General features: G+C 49.4%; 1 protein-coding gene across 1 annotated transcript; it reads left to right on the forward strand.

The window, feature by feature from the left end:
- The first annotated feature begins 4,195 nt into the window (after nt 1-4,195).
- LOC113482890 (histone-lysine N-methyltransferase SETMAR-like) lies at nt 4,196-4,722 on the forward strand. Its single transcript, XM_026853985.1, has one exon. It carries the CDS (start codon nt 4,196-4,198, stop codon nt 4,601-4,603), a length of 408 nt encoding a protein of 135 aa, XP_026709786.1. The 3' UTR covers nt 4,604-4,722.
- Nucleotides 4,723-16,383: the final 11,661 nt, after the last annotated feature.

Raw genomic sequence — 16,383 nt, forward strand, 5'->3', positions numbered from 1 at the left:
GCTCTGTCCCTCCAGAGGAGAGATGGGACTGCACCTTCCCAGGGCAGCAGCACCTCTCTCTTCCTTTCAGGGTGGCTCTGGCAGACCTTTCCCTTCACTGGGAGAGCAGCACCTCCTCGCAGCTTCGGGGGATCCGCCACACCCCTGAGGGCGTTACCTTCTTCAGAGATGCTCCACACTGTGATGTGGCCTCATACAAGCACCAACAGCTGGTCCCAAGCATCTGGGCCTCCCATGACAGATTTCTCATGAGTGGCTTCACAGTCACGGCAACACCTTAAAAAGGAATCCGAAGCCATGTCTTTTGCTTTTCTTGCTGGCTCCTGAACCTGCAAGACTCACTTGGCTCACGTGTAGAGCCTTGTTCTCCTGCCACCAGCGCTAGACGCTTCACACTGGCTTCCAAGGCAAGCCAAAAAACTCCTGCAGCCCCACGAGAGTTGGCTGCCTTCCCAGCCGTGAGGATTGCAGGGCTCTTAATACAACTGTAGGGGTCCCCAGCCCCACACCCCAGCTTTGCTGCTGGAGGAAGCTGGACATAGGGTAAAGTGTGCAGGGGAAGGAAACGCCACTGAAAGGTTAAGTGAAAGTTAATATAGCTGCATAAATTAACTCAGACTCTCAGCACAGGGAGGATGCAGGAAAGCATAATGCTGAAAAGTACTTTTTTTTTTTTTTTTTTCTGAAAAGCAAAGCTCTCTGATACTTTTTTCAGAACACTTGATAACCTGAGTACATCCTGACTCCCTTGGGGCATTCCCTTGAAATCTCTGGCATTCCCCCGAACCTCTCTGTGGGTATCAGACAAAGGGCATGCAAACTGTTTAATCCCGAGGCTGCTGTTTTACCAGATCTGAGATCACTACAGCTGTGGCAGGCGAGGGAGGCAGGGCTGCAGGCAGCATCTCCTGCCAGCATTCCCAGGGCCTGATGCCCGTCAGTGTTTCATTTTACTCAGGGCAGCGCGCTGATCCCAGTGATGCTGGAAGTCAGTGTTAAAGCCATGCTTTGGCATTTCCCAGCTGCTGCTGCCCAAAGAAATAACACCAACTGCATGTTAAGATGGCAGGGCTGGGTGCCCATGCTGCCTTCCCCATGCCCAGGCATGGAAGAGAAGGATTGCTAGCATGCAGAATCCCCACTGAGAGAGCAAGTGCTGGCTCTTGGGGCACTAACATTCAGGCAAAACAAATGAGGTAAAAAAGAGTGTGTTTACAAATACATATATTTTTTTATATATGTATATATGCTTATCTATATGTATGTCATTATGCTAAGTCATGGTGAGACAAAGTGGATCAGCTACAGTCTTGACATTCTAAAATTAGGTTTTATGTAAAATAAGTATTTGCTTCATGTAGGGCAGTTGGTATTAAGATTTATTTTCATTCTCACTTGTATTACTGCTTGATATGATTGTAAAGCCCAGGGCACATGCATATCGTTACCATTCATAACATACACATGGATTCATGACCTAGCTAGCAAGCTGAATTGCCTTGCAATCTTTTTTCCGCTGCAGAAATCTTAATAAGCATATAAGTCTTAGAGCAAAAAGAGACCCTATGTATTTGCTCTGCATGAGGAGCTCTTGAATGCAGTTGTAGGAGCCAGAGAAAGCATTGCACCAGCTGCCTAGCATTCATCACCCATGTGGACTCATTTCTAAGAGCAGCACCCATCGTGTCCATGGGACTAACAGTAGGTGACAGAGCAGTAAATGTTACTGAAGCAGTTGTATAAACTCCAGGACAGCCTGTGACTTTCCTTTCCCCAGAAAAAAATCCCAGTTTATTTACCGCAGCTCTTTAACCAAATGCCTTTGGCAAAGGCACTTACTGTTATTAAGAAAGCATAAATTGAACGCTTACAAACATATACGTGTGAACCCCCATGCTCCTGCAGGAACAGAATTATGGTTAGCATCAACAGGCAGAAATAGTGACTTCAACAATTACTTTTATGTCCCCTGGGGCTTTCCTGACAGTGAGGAATGTGTCCTCGCTGCAGCTCAGGCGCCGGGCTGGGAGCAGTTACCAGAGCCTGCAGGTGGCTGTTGTGGGGATATGGCATTTATTTCATGGAAACAAAAGGTCCATCACCAGTGGGAGCCAGGGAGCTAAGGCTGCCCATGGAGAGCAAGGAGAGGAGACACAAACACAAGGGGAAGAAGCACCCACTTATCCCCATGTGAGGGGAAAAAGAGCACGGTTTGATTTCTGCTGCAGAGGAGCAAGGATGACAGGAAAGGCACTGCATGCACCGGGGAAGCTGCTGAGGAACAGCCCTCTTCAAGAGACCTCTGCTAGTCCTTAGAAAAAATCTCATGACAAAAGATGGAAAAACCACAGCTAGCTAAGGAGAAGAAAAATTTGGGTTTATAGAGAGAGTTTCTCACAATGAGAGAGATATCCATGAAGGACTGGCTTAGAATTCCTGGGTTTCTAGGGTCAAGGCTGAGCTGTGACACCCCAAGAGAAAGAAACAACCTCATGCAAACAGGAAGATGGAGATGTATCCATTGAGAGAAAGAGCCTGACCAGGTACATGGAGGAATTAAGATCACTGGTGTCAGCTGAGAGACCAGGTAGTTTTGGAATAAAAGGACCACACTGAGGGTTTGCTATATATCTCCCTGGGAGTAATTTTGGAGCAATGCTGCTGGAGACAGCAATACTGCTGGGACTGATACTGCTTTGCAAGAGGTTGCTTTCCAGGCAGAGACTGAGGCATAGATCTCAAAACCGTTCTGCTTGGATGTGGCTAGAGCAGGCTTTTTACTTGCCAATTACAGAACTGACATGAGGAGATGCTGCTTTTGTTTGTTTTTTAAGTAGAAAAAAACATTATAAAAAAAGCCAGCTGTAGAAAATAAGCTTGGAGTGAGCAACCACCACTGGCTTCAGTATAATTAAACAGAAAGGTATGAAAAACAGGCTGGTAAATGAGGGCATCATCCTGAAGAGGAGAAACTGGATGAAGGGATCTACAGCCTCCTCCATGTGGGTACTTTTGGGCCCTGTGGCCTCAACTTCAGCAGGGGCTGCCGGCAGCCCCAGCCAGCCCAGGAATGCACTTGGCTGGGGTTGTTGAGCCACTGTGTGTGGTTGCTGAGCCACGCTGTGTCATGCCACACTGTCATGCCATGCTTCATGGGCTGCACGCCCTGCACAAACGCCGCTCACCAGCCTGGCAAGGCAGGATCAGCACTGCAAAATGCAGCAGGGCCATAAGCCAAAGGACAGTGCTGTCACAAGAACAGATGAGGATAACTGGCAATGAATAAACTCAGGGTGGAAGAAGGAAGGATGGAGCTTTGGGCCAGCCCCAGCGCAGAGGGCACAGAGAATGGGAGTTGGGTTTTATTCCCAGCTTTTCCAAGGAGATGGCAGGACACAGCACCCAGGGCACCAGGGCTGTGGGCTCTACAACCCCAGATGCCCTCAGCTCACAGACCCACTATCACCTGCCATGTCCCCTTCCCCACCCATCCTGCTGTTGTGGGGCTGGGGGCTCTGTGCAGAACATGGCACCCTTGCCTCTCATCTCCACCAGAATGTTTAAGTCCTGCTTTATTTCATACACGTGGCTTTTTTAAAACATATGTGGCATTTCCTTACAACTGTCAGCATCGACCTTCATAGCTGCCATGGTGATGAGCACCACAGAGAAGCCTATAAATAACATGAATGTGCCACATGCTGGCCCTTTTATGGGCCCCACTCTTTTTGATTTACTTATATGCAAGATATTTTACAGGACAACCCAATTAAGCTTGACAGCTGGCTGACAATGAATTCCTGCTCAGCAACGGGTTGCAGACACTTTATATTAAACCAGGTAATGTGATACAGAACACCAGTAGAAGCTACTGGTGGGATTTTGCATTTGTATAGGCTGTTCAGAAATTAATTTCCGTTTTGTAATGTGATTTTCATTGTATATGTTTCAGGAATAGTACCTTCTCGACTGGCGTACTGTTACATATTTTTGAAAAGCTCATGTTATGAACTTTCACACTGTATAATTAAATTATAATATAAACTGCGTTTTTGAAAAATTTTGTAGGTTTGAAGTTCAGATGTCAAAACAGCAATTTTGACAGATCTACGAGTTCAAACTTGAATGTAGTGCAGAGCAGGCTGCTCAAAACATCAATGAGGTATATGGCCAGGGAAGTGTTAACAAACAGATAATGCGACTCCAAAAATTTCAACGTGGCAATTTTGACCTTGATGATCAAGAAGGTCGCGGACATCCTTCTGCTATTGATGACAATGAATTGAAGGCTCTGGTGGAAGCAGATACATGCACAACTGTTCGAGAACTTGCAAAAGAACTTGGGGTAAGTATATCAACTGTTTCTGATCATCTGAAGAAGATTGGAAAGTCGAAGAAGCTCGACAAATGGGTGCCGCACGAATTGAATGAGAATCACAGAAATCACTATTTTGAAGTGTCATCGGCGCTTCTTTTTCACAACCAGAACAACCCGTTTCTCGACCGTATTGTGACGTGCGACAAGAAATGGATGCTCTATGATAACCGGCAACTATCGGCTCAGTGGTTGGACCGCGATGAAGCTCTGCAGCACTTCCCATAGCCGAATCTGCACCAAAAGAAGGTCATGCTGACTGTCTGGTGGTCTGCTGCTGGTTTAATCCATCACAGCTTCCTGAATCCAGGTGAAACGATCACGGCAGAGAAGTACGTCCAGTAAATCAATGAAATTGCTCCCGAAACTTCAACAGCTGCGCCCAGCACTGGTCAACAGAAAGGGTCCAATCCTTCTCCACGATAACACATTGCCACACGTTGCACTTTTGACGCTGCAACAGTTGAACAAGCTGGGCTATGAAACTCTGCCTCATCCACCGTACTCACCAGACCTCTCGCCCACCGACTATCACTTCTTCAAGCATCTCGACAGCTTCCTGTGCGGGAGACGCTTCAGAAACCAAGGGGAGACTGAAACTGCCTTCAATGACTTCATCGCCTCCAGAAGTCCAGAATTTTATGCAACCAGAATAAATATGCTTGTTTCTCGTTGGCAAAAATGTGTTGATTCTAATGAGTTTTATTTCAATTAATACGTTTTATTCTGATCTGAGATATGCCACTTCAAACATACAGGTTGAAATCGGCAATTAATTTCCAAACAGCCCATACTTGCTGATACAACTGAAGGGTCCCCTACGATCTTTTCAGCAACAGCCACCAAAGGACCCACATGCCACTGGAGACAGGCAGAGCTCGCCCCCTTCAAGCGCTGAGCAGCAGCACAAGGCCAGGCTGCAAGTTTTAGGAGGGGTCCTTAGTTCCCCACAGTGTGCACATCGGGCAAGCATTCATTGATGGGGTCCCACCAAGTTTCCAGGAGGCTACAAGAACATCGCATGCCTGACTGCATACATTTTTGGCTACAACTCAATCCGAGCAGGTCACTCTGCTGTGAATGTAATGTAAAGGTGTGGTCAGCCACCCCGCGCTGCACAGGGGCTACAAATTTTGTAGGAGGCCACTGCAGAACCAAAAGCCCTTGCTCAGGGGTGCCTCAGTGGCATCAGCACCTGATCCAAACTCAGTCACTCTGCCTGCAGGAGGGTTGCTCTCCCAGGCTTCTACCGCATCTTCCAAGACAGGTAGTCCTCACACGGCATCCACCATAAGTAACATATCACTCAGCAGTTTTCATCTGATACCTCTGTCATTCCAGCAGTAATTTCTATATTCCAGAGGGGCAAAGCAGAAATAACACAGCAGACCTGGGACTTGCATGGCGTGTCTCTTTCAGCCCCTGCTAAGTCATAGCTATTCTGGGAAAGCCTCATTCACTCTCTGGAGCCACTTCAACTTTTTCTTCCAACCAAAGAAACAGCCATGATGGACAACCCTCATTGCCGAGCTGCTCAAGCTAGACATCCTTCCCAGCTCAGTGGTGTCTTTCTTACTCTCTCCCTGCACACTCCTGTCCCACCATGACAGGGGAGAGCATCCCCAGCAGATAGCTGAAAAATGCAGTGATGCGCTGTGGAAATAATCAAAGTTGTTTTCTATGTTGCTCTCCAGGCAAGGCAGCGCCTGGATCCTGCCCCACCTCTTTGCGGAGGCAGGGGGAAGAAAGCCCCTGTAGCACATACAGAAAAACAGACTCCTCACTTACAAATAAATGCAACAGCATTTTTATCAGCTCTTTTTGGCTGGAGCCCAGTACTGGATTTCAGGCCCAAATATCTGTTTTCAGATTTTTGATCTTGAATGATTTAACAGTATTGCAGAAGGCAGGTGCCTCATAAAATCACATTCAGTCACCTGAAAACCCAATTTTCCAGCAATTTTTCAAACAGATGAAGTTTTGATCGGCTGTGGTTTGATGTTGAGCTGACACCTGAACCTGGGTGGCTGGAAGGTTAATGAAGAACAATGAGTCCCAATAATGTAACCTAAAGTACCCAAGTGCTATGATTATTTGACTTCATGTTTATAATTTCTCCCCAAATTCACATTAAGGATGTCAGCTCTCCCCTCTCATTCAGCATTTTCTCCTCTGATGTCTGCTGCATTTTCCTTTAGTCTTTCTTCCATCTTCCCTGGATGGTTTTATTTTGCTTTTGCAAGGAAATCGAGCACAATGCAACTTTGCAAAGTTCTGCAATTGTAAATTTCCTATACTCCCCCTGCTAGACTTGGGAGTGAAGAGGGAGTTCAAATCAACTCTCCTCTCTTCCAGTGAATTTGAGGCAAGATCTGCATAGGACTGCGAGGCCCCACTGCCAAAGAGAGGTTACACAGGAGGACAGATTTAATTAAGAGGTGATTAAGCCCCACCGTGATCTCCATCCTGAGCTAGGGAGGCACAAGGACTGCCTGAAATCTAAGGGCACACGATGCTATGTGAGGCAAAAAATTGTGCTGGCTGTTAGGTGGGATGAGTTGTGTAACTTCAGAAAACATGGGAATATCACAAAAGCTAAGAAATCAAAGGAGAAACCAAAGAAAACATGAGATTGATTTCTATCAGGGAAATAAGAACTGAACGAACCAGTGATTCTATCACTGTAACTGCCAAAGGGATGGGGAGGAGTGGAAGGAAGAGGCTCCCCATGCCGAGGAGCCCTAGGTGGCTTACTGCTGTGTCACACACTGAAAACCAGCAGTCATGCTCAGCAAAATTTAAGATAATCAGGGGAATTCAAACAAGAGCAAATCAAAAGCTGGGTATTTTGCAAAGGGATTAAAAGAAAGCTTTAAATAGGAGCCAATGGCTCCACAGGTAAATTAATTATGTGGAAGCTGCCCAGGAAAAGGACATGTAAAAGCAGTGAAAGCTTCATTAGCACCAGTGTGTGCAGTACCAGCAGATTGGGAAGAAGTGTAGGCACGCAGCCTGCACGGGGCAAGAGGAGGTGTTGATTGGCAGAACCACAATGCAGCAGGTTCTCCTGGAAATGCAGAAAACCAGGGAAGCTGTTGCCAGCCAGGATCTTGCTCACAGAGGTTAACTGCAGCAGGAGCTTCAAATACAACTCTGGAAGAGAATCGCAAGGTTACAGCCCACAGCAGGGAGCAGTTGCTCCGATGCAGAACTTGCCCAGCCTTAGCAGGAGGAAATAGCTTATGTGCTGCCAGCAGATCTACAGGAATTTCTCATGCTTTTTAAACGCAGGCACACAAGTCCACAGGGGTCAATCCAGACTGTCCTGACTTTGATAAGGCAAGAACTCAGGATCTTTAATAATAAAGTTTCTATCAGACTACCCTTTAACCTTGCAATGTAAATGATGTACAAAGACAGGGGTGGCTATAGAAAGGCTAACCTAAATCGGCCGGCTCTGCTGCTGTTGCAGAAATGAACCCGCAGGGAATAGAAAAGCTATACCAGGGCAGTGGCAACTGGCAGCCCGAGCTATCTGCTAATTGCTAAGGACAACCAGGGACCTGCAATTTGTTTGCTATCTTGCTCGGTCTCATGTGTGGGAAGGGCAAGGGCATGCTCGCACACTGCGTGGTTTGCAAACAGCACAGGGCGGAAAAGTTCAGCTGAAATGCTTGAGTTGGGAAAAAGCAGCCACACACAAGGATTAATAATAGCAGCTTTCTTCTTAACCAGAGTTACTAGCAAAACCCCAGAGATGCACTTGCCTAAGCAGGTAATTCTAAAAACTATTTAACGGGGCCAGCCCAAAAGCAACCCCGCAGAGCTCATAACACACTGGGTAGTGCAGCAGCTTTCTACTACCTGCCTGAGCAAGGCCACAGTGCCTTCAGGCACACACACAGCCCCTGTGCCCAGCTATTTCAATAGACAAGATTCAAATGCTAGAAGTGCAGCACAGCCTGCAAATGCGCATCTACCTGTGCAACAGCTGTTGCAGTGGTAGGAAATGGAGACACTTTTCATTTTGGGGGCTACAGGGTTTCTCTGACCCTCCCAGACCTGAGACTGTGGGAGGTTTGGAGAGAGCATGTTTCCAAGGTGCTTGGCTGATTGTTCCCTCCAGTCTCACAACTTGCGGAAGAAACACTTGGCCCCAGGGTAACTGAGGACTTGTCCCCTCCATAGGTGCAGGGACTTGGATCTGCTTCCAGATGCTTCCTCTGGGAGAAGGGAAAGGTGTGAGGGGCTCATGGGAAGAGATGAAGATTTCCTTATGTATCCTGAGCATCAAACGTGCATTCAAAGAAGGCTCTCTGTGGATGCTCTGCACAGCTGGGCTCTCACACGAGTTTATCTGCAGAGCTGTCACAGTCCGAGCCTCTGCTTTGCTGCCAGATTTTTATATTCTGTGCTGATTTCCCAAGGGTCTTCATTTGGGCTCATCATCCCCACAGGGATCAATAGGATTGCAGCTGCCATCCTAGCATCTGCAGCCAGCTTTGCTGAGCAGCAGTGTGGTCTGCTGGATAAAGCAGGGGCTAGGAGCCAGGAACACTGAAAGTCCACCCAGTTCCTGCCAGGAGTCTCCGCTGAGGGCTCAGTCAAGCTCATCAGTGTCTTCAGAGACATCTAAGGCACATCCCAGCCAGGAATTAACACCAGTGACCTCATGTCCGCCTGATGCTCAGGGAAAGCACTGAGAAGCCCTGTGGCTCCTGGAGGCAGAGGGGACCAGGTGGTGGTCCACTCCCTCTGCATCCCATCCCAGCCCTTCCCTTAGCAGATGGCTCTGACCTGTGAAGCTGAGCGCTGAAAGACTACAGCATCCATGACCGGAATCAAGTGAGAGGAACAAAATTAAAATAGCCAGTGTAGTCCTACATCGTGGTGGTGGGAAGGTGGCTGGAGATATCTCTGCCTCAGCCCTACTCTTTGGGTAACGCCAAGGGAGAAGCCCTTCTGCAGAGAAGCCTGGTGTGTGCAGCTGGCTGCAGAGCCAAACGCTGCTCTCTAACAGAGACTTTCTAATCTCCCTGAGTGCTTCTGGCCCTTGCCAACCTCGTTTTTCTAAAAACCCTGTGGAATTACAGGTCCAACAGCAGGCTGTAACAGACATACCAGAGACCAGTAGCCATCTAAGATGATGTAGAAAATACACCCATAACTGTGGGCTAAAATCCTGTATGGGAACAGCTGCATTCTCTTTCGTGGGATTCTTGTTATCTACAACTGATACGCACTTTGTGTTTCAACACTGTCTCCCAAATGTCTGTATTAATGGCAGGTATAACCTACCTTCCTTCACTCTTTGCTCCATGGTCACTGTGCCTGGATGTGCAATGCAGGCATTGCCCAGCACAGGGATTCAAGCCTGATTATCAGCAGTAAAAGCTCTGCTAATACAACCATATAGCGATGCCATCCCAGCCCCTCTGATCTGGAGGAGCTACCCACAGGGAAACATGCTTGTCCCCCAGGTCACTGCACAGAGCCACGCGCTCAACAGTATCACCTTTGGCTGCTGTCAGAGCCAGGCCTGACCCACCAGCACATCTTCCTGCTACGTGCTCCTTCAGCTGTAATAAAGCTCCAGGGGAAAAATTAAGCCTGCAGTTTGTCAGGTGTCTTTGTATCCAGTGATGGGTTCTGCATCTAGTTATTAACCTCTTGCAAAAGCTCAGTGTTATCTTGTGTGGAAGTAGTATTAGGTTAAACAGCTGTTGATAACTTATCTCCCATTATCAGTGACTTCATTCAAGGCCAATATTTACTCACATCCAAGGAGTGTTGCTGTATTCCCAATGGTTTTCTTTATGGAGTCAAATGAGAAGAGCAGCTTTTAATAGATCTTAGGTACTTATGAAGCCCATATTGCCCAAGGGCCTCCTAATCTTGAATGCATGGCATAAGAAAACTCCCGGGGGGGGGGGGGGGGACGGGACACAAAGCCTGGACACAGCACACAATCTAGGCAGGAAACCTAACTTGGGGAGCACCTTCTGCAGACACCAAGGTGCTGACCCAGCTTGTCCACTTGCTGCCTCCTGCACCAACTTCTCACACTGCGGCTCCTCCCCATTCTTCCTCCCTCAGAAGTCAGGTCAGCCATAGGCTAGCAGGTGCCAACAGGTCCCTACCATCAGGTGACCCTTCCCACCCCCATTTTCATCCTCTAATGACAGTCCTTCAACCAAGAGCTCAGAAGACACATCCCCTGGCACTATGCTTCATCATTCAGACCTTTTTCTTAGCTGAAAAAATAAGAGTTTTGTGTTCTCGCTCTCAAGAGCATGTCAGTGCTTTGCTTCATGGTATTTTTCCAGGGAGTCCACCCTCTTTTTTATTACTTTTGCTGATGCTATAACAGTACTGCAAAGCCTTAGGCAGAGACTGAGACCCTGCTGTGCTGGACACCACAGAAGCAGAGATCAGAGAAAAGAATCTGCATCCAAAAAAAATGAGATCCCTGCAGTCTAACTTCTCCCACCACTATTTACTAGGCACGATCTTGCAAGTCAGGTCTGGGATGGGTTTCTGGGTTCAGATCCCAGGTGCTTCCCATCTGCACAGGTGCCTGAAGGCCCCCGCCACAATACCACACACACACACGGCACCGCTTGGAGCGGTCGTGGCACAGGCTGCCCACACATGTGCTCCTGCTTTCCCTGCCTGAAAGCCGGTGTGAAGGAAGAGTTTCCCAGCGAGCTACATAGTCTGGGCTCTGCTCGTGGCCTCTCCTCTCCACCACACCCACGCTGGGCCACGCTGCAATAAGAAATTATACCTTGGCGATCACTGGGCTGTTTTATTAGGCCATTGCAGTTGGTGGAGTCATTTGAACTGAACCCATGATCTGTAAGCAAGTGGCAGCCCTAAGAATGGCCAAGGGCTGGCAGGAGCCCTTAGTTAATGCTTAGTCTAAGCTGCAAGTGGCAGGTACACTCTCAGTGTGTCCCCTGACTCAGTAACCAACTGCGGTGAGTTTACAGCCTCCGATATTGTTACATTAATCATAAGGAATCTCCCAGTTCCTTGGAAATACAGTGACAAGCTCTCCAGGGCTGGTTTCAGTAGTTTTATTCCTAGGTAATAGCCCTCTCCCTCATTTATAGCTATGTCTAGACACAAAGCGAGGAAGGTGCTATAAACACTGATGTAAAAACCCTGTCTACCTCCTAATTCCTGCATTTCACATCCCAACTGTGCACTGAGTACATGGGCATAAAGTCTGTGCTTACGTACCTTCCCATGCCACCAGCCCGGCATGACTGCAGTTTGCTGTCCCCAGCGCCAGAGCGTGGCAGCCCAGAGGGTACCCAGGTGTGGGAGGCTGTTTGCTCAAGTCCTAAAATCTGCCTCGAGAAAATGGCCAAGGGGGAAGGAAAGAGGCAGGGTGCGCTGCAAATCTTGGGAATATGCAGCAGGAGCAGCTCTGCTCCTGATGGCATTTCTCAGCACTGACCTTCCAGGTACCCTCTGACTACACAGGACAGTGTGAAGAGGAAGAAATCAAATTTACCCATAAATGAGAGGAAAGAGAGGAGCTATTAAATCCTTGGGGGGGGTGGGGGGGGGGGTTGCCACTTCATTATTGATCAAAACCAACAAAATCAACAAAAGGGGATGAAATCCTAAAATGTTCAAGGCCTCTATGGATGACAAAAAAGTATTTACTAAGTTTAAATACTGTGTTTATTGCACCCATACTCCAGTGATACCACGTCAATTATACCTCATACAGAGGGAGCCTCTCTACCTATTTCAAGGCACCTGAAATAACTAAAGCCTCTGAGGCAGACAGAGAAGGGTGAGCATGGTCAGGGAGGATATATGCTGAAGCCTGGGGACGACCCAATATCACTAAGACTGGCACATCACAGAGAAGGAGAATTAAATCATGACCCTATGGGAGATGATGGTGATGCTGCCTGGGACCAACCACATGAGGGAAGAGGCTGATGAGCACCATCACACCTCAACCATGCCGGGGTAGCTCAGGACTACACGTCCTCTTGTAAGTGTCACACAAGTACGGCACCAAAAACTTTGGCCTGGGGTCTTGCAGAATAGTTCGGCTGCACCAGCTCACACATCAGTGACAAATCCCTCAAGCAGAGCAAGCAGAGGGGCAGTCAGGGACTGATGGCGAGTGAGCCGCTGACCTGCCTGTGGTGACTCTGCCACCAGCAAAGGTGGTGACTCCATCTCATGATGCTGCTTGTTGTCAATTATTTGCCAGCTCTTGTGTGTATTCATGCACTGCACAGCACTTTGGAGCCTCCAAGATGAAAGGTACTTTCACCAGCACTTCAGTGGCTTGTTTCCTATTATAGGTCTGGTTTTGACACTCCCCCACCCTCTTATCTAACTTTCTGTACAAAGCTCTTCTCACTTTTTCATCTTTCTTCTGTGGTCCCTAGCCAGGAAAAAAAAAAAAAAAAAAAAAAAAAAAAAAAAAAAAAAAAAAAAAAAAAGAAAAAACATATTTATTTCCTTTTTGGAAAGCTTGAGATTAATCAGCCACAGTGGTCTGGGGATAGGAGACTTTCACAAAGGTGATTCCTTAACAAAGAAGTCTGCATACTTTTCTGTAATGTCGGCTCTTCAAAATGGCTTGGTGCTTAAGGAGAAAAGGCCTTTGGTTTTTTGCTTTTAACAAGCGGAGTGGATGTTTTAATTAAGTTTGATAGGAATTTTCAGAGTTACTTGATGTGAAAATGTGAGCCTATAAGAGCCGTCTTTGATGCTTGAGTTATGTTTTAAACACTTGATGAGTCCTGCAGAGCTGTTAATCCTTTTAGCATAGCTAATAGCTATTGCTAGAGTGATCATGAAATCCTGTTTTGTTTGTGTCTCTGCTGAGCTGGAGGCTTCCCCTGAAATGGCAGCAGTCCACCCGGGAGCTGTTTGCAGCCTCCAGCACCACTGGGTTGGGGGGAGGAGAGGACAGCAGGGCAGCCCAGGGCAGGTGGCTGTTAGACGTCAGCCACAGGGGTGTCCCAGCACTTGTAAAGAGGGTGATGCTGGACCACTCTGAGCACCTGCTCGCAGGAGCACATCCTGGTGTCTTTCTGCAGTTCTATCAAGGGGAGGTCAGAGGCATGCATGAGCCCTGCAGTCCCCCTCCCGGATGGGCCACCTGCATGTGGTGGCCTGGTAGGAGCCCCGGAATGCTCCCCCTCCCTGCGCTCAATAGTGGGGCACACCACCGTCTGCCTGTGCAATCCTCTGCCCTGTCCAGAGTTGCTGCCCTAAAATAAGAGCTTTCCTCCGCAAATATTTTGGGTTCACACACCCCCCCAGGTCTGGAGAGCCACTCCTCACCTTGTGAAGAGGCTTTCCTCTGCTTTATACCTCTGGATTTGCTTGAGGGACAGGTAGGGAGGAACTGACTTTGGGGAAATGCAAATGCCTTCCACAAAGGATGCTGCAGGGAGAGATGAAAGCCAACTCCATTTGCATCAGTTCCGTAACTCTGGATGTTTTCCCTCTCCCTTTTAGACTGGAGTTCACACACACATACACACACATTTTTGCCACAGAGCTATTCTGTTGCCAGCTGCTCCTCCCAGAAGTTTTGAAGAAATCCCCATTTATACATGAAGCTACTTCTCAGAGCACCAGCAGCAACCTGTGAAGGCAGAGGGTGCACTCAGGTGGCTGTGATTCAGCAGAGCCCTGCCGTGGTTCTCTGGGCCAGCGCAAGCTTGTTCTGTACCCTGTGAACAAATGGAGACACCCTGAGCGTGCAGCAGGACCTGCACCCCCCTCCTGCCACCACCCCTGGGCAGCATTATGGTCTGAGTAGCTACAAGAAAACCAGCAAGATGATGAGCTCCACCACAGTGCACGGGCTGTGCTTTTAGATGGCCCATAGCAAAATATCAGCAGTAATCTATCAATTTGTTAAAGCAGTAAAACAGGCATAGGAAAGCACTCTCTCTCTGGATCTATGTGCTAAATAACTGAATAAGCCGGGCTGTCTCCCAGGTTGGTATGTGTACACAGTGCTCCTGGGGGATATCCCGCTGCTGCCGCCGCTTTTTCACACACTGCAAGGCGGCTGAGGAGCAAGGGCCCAGATCCTCCCCTGGGTTTCCTTTGAAGAGCTCCTCAGCGTGCCTGCAGCGCATTGCAGGGCACCCGGAGCTGGATGGAGACATGGGGACACCGTGTCGGGGACTCGGCTCCAGACTAGAGCTTCAACCCACAACTCTGTGCCAAGCCACGGTCTCTTCCTCAGCTCACTGCTCTGAAACCCTCTTATGGCATTTGCATGGTGTTTTGTATTTATTTCCCTTATTTTTTTTTTTAAAGGGAGCAGGGGGATACCTCTCTGGCAGCAACCTCGGCTCTGCCAGGTCCAGGGGAGTTTAAGAACAGTTACGCTCAGGCAGTCTTCAAAGTCATGGAGGTAAACGGGACGGGTCCGGAGATCCTAGTACTGCTAGTGTCTTAACCAGAGGCAGTTTTCTGTAAAACTGGCTTAACCAGGCAGCCAAACATCTGTTTTCATTCTGACGGCAAAAGCTTTGCATTGGGAAACAGAAAAAAACATTTTCTATTCAGCCCGTTCTACTGTTCGTTGCAGCAAAACCTGTAGAGAGCCCTAAAACTGCAGGATCTGCGCTTATTTCATCTTATGCTGGTGACGCTCAGGAGAAAGGGATTTCTGGAGGAGGATTTTGCATGCAGTGATCAGACTCCTGCACTCACATCCGTTCTTGCAGATGAACCCAGGGCACCCTCTGCATCCAGCAGGCACCCGGGGGAGAAAGCAAGGGCCACCTGTGATGTGCAGCCACGGAGAGGACATCCTGCAGCCTGAACGCACACTGGCACAGCATCAGCACTGGCAGATCAAAGAACTACCCAGGACTCAGGCTCAGCAAGCCTGGGAGACATGGAGGGGATGGTTCTGGGACTGGGCATTACAGCAGACCCAGGTGAAGGCAGCTCACAGCTAAAGAGACATCCAGAATTCCTGGCATAAACCACCATGGGACACCTAAACCCTTGTGTCAGCTGCTCTGCTGCTCAACGAGAAGTATGACAGTAGCATGTCTGGAGTGAAGACTCCAGATCTGACCCCCCCTCTGGCTCAGGAGCATCGGATCAGGCTCCCCAGGGTGATGTGCCAAGCTGAGCAAAAACTTCTCCACGGGCTCTGGCGGAGCCACGGATCGATACCCCACACCCACGGGAAGTCACGGCTCAGCTGCACAGCCTGTCTGCCCAATGGATGGTGACAGTCTGCCACCGTGCAGGAAAAAGGGGGAAAAGGCTGCAAACGGGGATCTTCCAGGCTCAGGAAAGTCACCCCGAGTAAAATCCCCACTTGACAGCGCCAGCGAGGCTGGACCCCAGCAGTACCCACGTTTTCCCATGCACATCAGGTCTGCGGGGGAGCAGCGCTAGCGGGGTAGCAGAGGGGAAGGTCCCACTCAGGACCCGTTCAGCATCCCCAGGGGAGGGCCGACCCCCTCCCCGTGCCCCGGGGTGTGCAGTGACAGCCGGGTTCTGCCACCTCTCCCGCGGGCTCTGCCACCTCTCCCACAGGCAATGCCACCTCTCCCACGCTCGCTTTCTGAGGTTGGCTGCAAAGGCGAAGGGTGTCCAACGCGGAGACCGGGAGCACCCCAGCCCGCGAGGCGAGCCCCCCGACCCTCGGCCCCGCTGCGAGGAGGGCTGGACGGGGCTTTCCCCGTGGAGGACAGAGACCACAGGGCGGTTCTCACATCCTCCGGCTGAGGCCTAGCCGGAGAGCATCCCTGAGACTGGGACGGCCACCGGCCGAGGGGAGGCACCCGTCACCTCGAGCAGCAGGAGGCTCAGGGCATGCCCTTCGAGGACACCCCCGTCCCACGGATCCCACTCCGGGGCTGCGGGGCTGAGGGCAGGTTTCCCGCAGCCAAGTTTGGTCCAAAAGCAACAGAGGCTTCTCCCGCATCAGCCCCAGCAGCCGGCTCCGCTCCCCCCGCCGCGACCTGGCCGCCCACCCTCCT

The sequence above is a fragment of the Athene cunicularia genome, assembly GCF_003259725.1.
Source record: "Athene cunicularia isolate RWA chromosome 8 unlocalized genomic scaffold, athCun1 chr8_part1, whole genome shotgun sequence".
Classification (NCBI taxonomy): domain Eukaryota; kingdom Metazoa; phylum Chordata; class Aves; order Strigiformes; family Strigidae; genus Athene; species Athene cunicularia.